The sequence below is a fragment of the Stegastes partitus genome, unplaced genomic scaffold, assembly GCF_000690725.1.
Source record: "Stegastes partitus isolate 25-593 unplaced genomic scaffold, Stegastes_partitus-1.0.2 Scaffold806, whole genome shotgun sequence".
In the NCBI taxonomy this organism is placed as follows: domain Eukaryota; kingdom Metazoa; phylum Chordata; class Actinopteri; family Pomacentridae; genus Stegastes; species Stegastes partitus.
This window is the reverse complement of record NW_007578537.1, coordinates 345,538-346,497: the sequence shown is the minus strand read 5'-3', so window position 1 is coordinate 346,497 and position 960 is coordinate 345,538. Positions and strand designations below refer to the sequence as shown.

The 960-nt window shown below is 55.3% G+C and overlaps 1 protein-coding gene across 1 annotated transcript in view; it reads right to left on the bottom strand.

Annotated features, from left to right (window-relative positions):
* The window catches only part of ext1b (exostosin glycosyltransferase 1b), a 98,622-nt gene that overhangs the window by 17,802 nt on the left and 79,860 nt on the right, over positions 1–960 (bottom strand). Inside the window, exon 5 of the mRNA XM_008292385.1 lies at positions 762–894. Coding sequence (XP_008290607.1) covers positions 762–894 — 133 coding nt within the window. The remainder of the gene's footprint in view (positions 1–761; positions 895–960) is intronic.

Sequence of the window (960 nt, the reverse complement as noted above, 5' to 3'; positions counted from 1 at the left end):
AATCCTGTTTTCTGGTGATTTTGGGGTCAAACGACTTCATTTTACTTCATTTGCATAATTTGTTTCATGACTGAATCTCTTGTTGACATCCGAGGATTCCCACTGATAGACAACCACAATGACTGGAACAGGAAGTACCAGAGCTGCTATACCGGAACCGCCGTACCGGAGCCGCAGTACCGGAGCCGCCGTACCGAGCTCCAGGGTTGATGGGAGTCGTAATGCCGGACCAGTATAGCGGGCTGTGGTGTTGAATGGGTTAAAGAAGCCTTTATCTGTCACCAACACATCACAGCTCCATAAAACTCTGTTCCTGTTGGGGTGGAGGTCAGGGTGGAGGGCAGGGTGGAGGTCAGGGTGGAGGTGGAGGTGGACGTCAGGGTGGAGGGCAGGGTGGAGATCAGGGTGGAGGGCAGGGTGGGGGTCAGTGGGGAAACCTGAATTTAAATGATGTTCTGATCCAGCAGCGGCTGGATGGGAGTCTTGTGTTGGTTGAGCTGTGAGTGCTGGATGCTGACGTTTCTACGGCAACAGAAGGCGTTTCCTGTCTGAGAGCATCCGGTGACGTCGGTCTGCTGGTTCTGAAAACCCTCCGACCTGAACCTCACGGCCACAGCGCCACCGAGGCCCGTCTGAGCGGGCCTTTATCAGTCGGTATGTTCCTGATCTGCTCAGTCATTCGCTGATGGACCAGTTCATCAGGAACTTTCCTGGCCGACCTTCATGGATGGGTTTGCTGCTGTGTGCGGTGTGGTACTGACCCAGTGTGGCGTAGTAGAAGGGGAAGTCTCCCAGGTATCCGGAGTACTGCGGCAGAGCAAACAGCCCCCCAGGGTGGCTGTTCCACATCAGGCTGCTCCTGGAGCTGTGCTCCAGCACCCGGTCCTGGATGATCTGCAGAGCAACGGGCCAGAACCACGGATTAGACACAAAACACACAGAACCGCACCGCTTCAACAC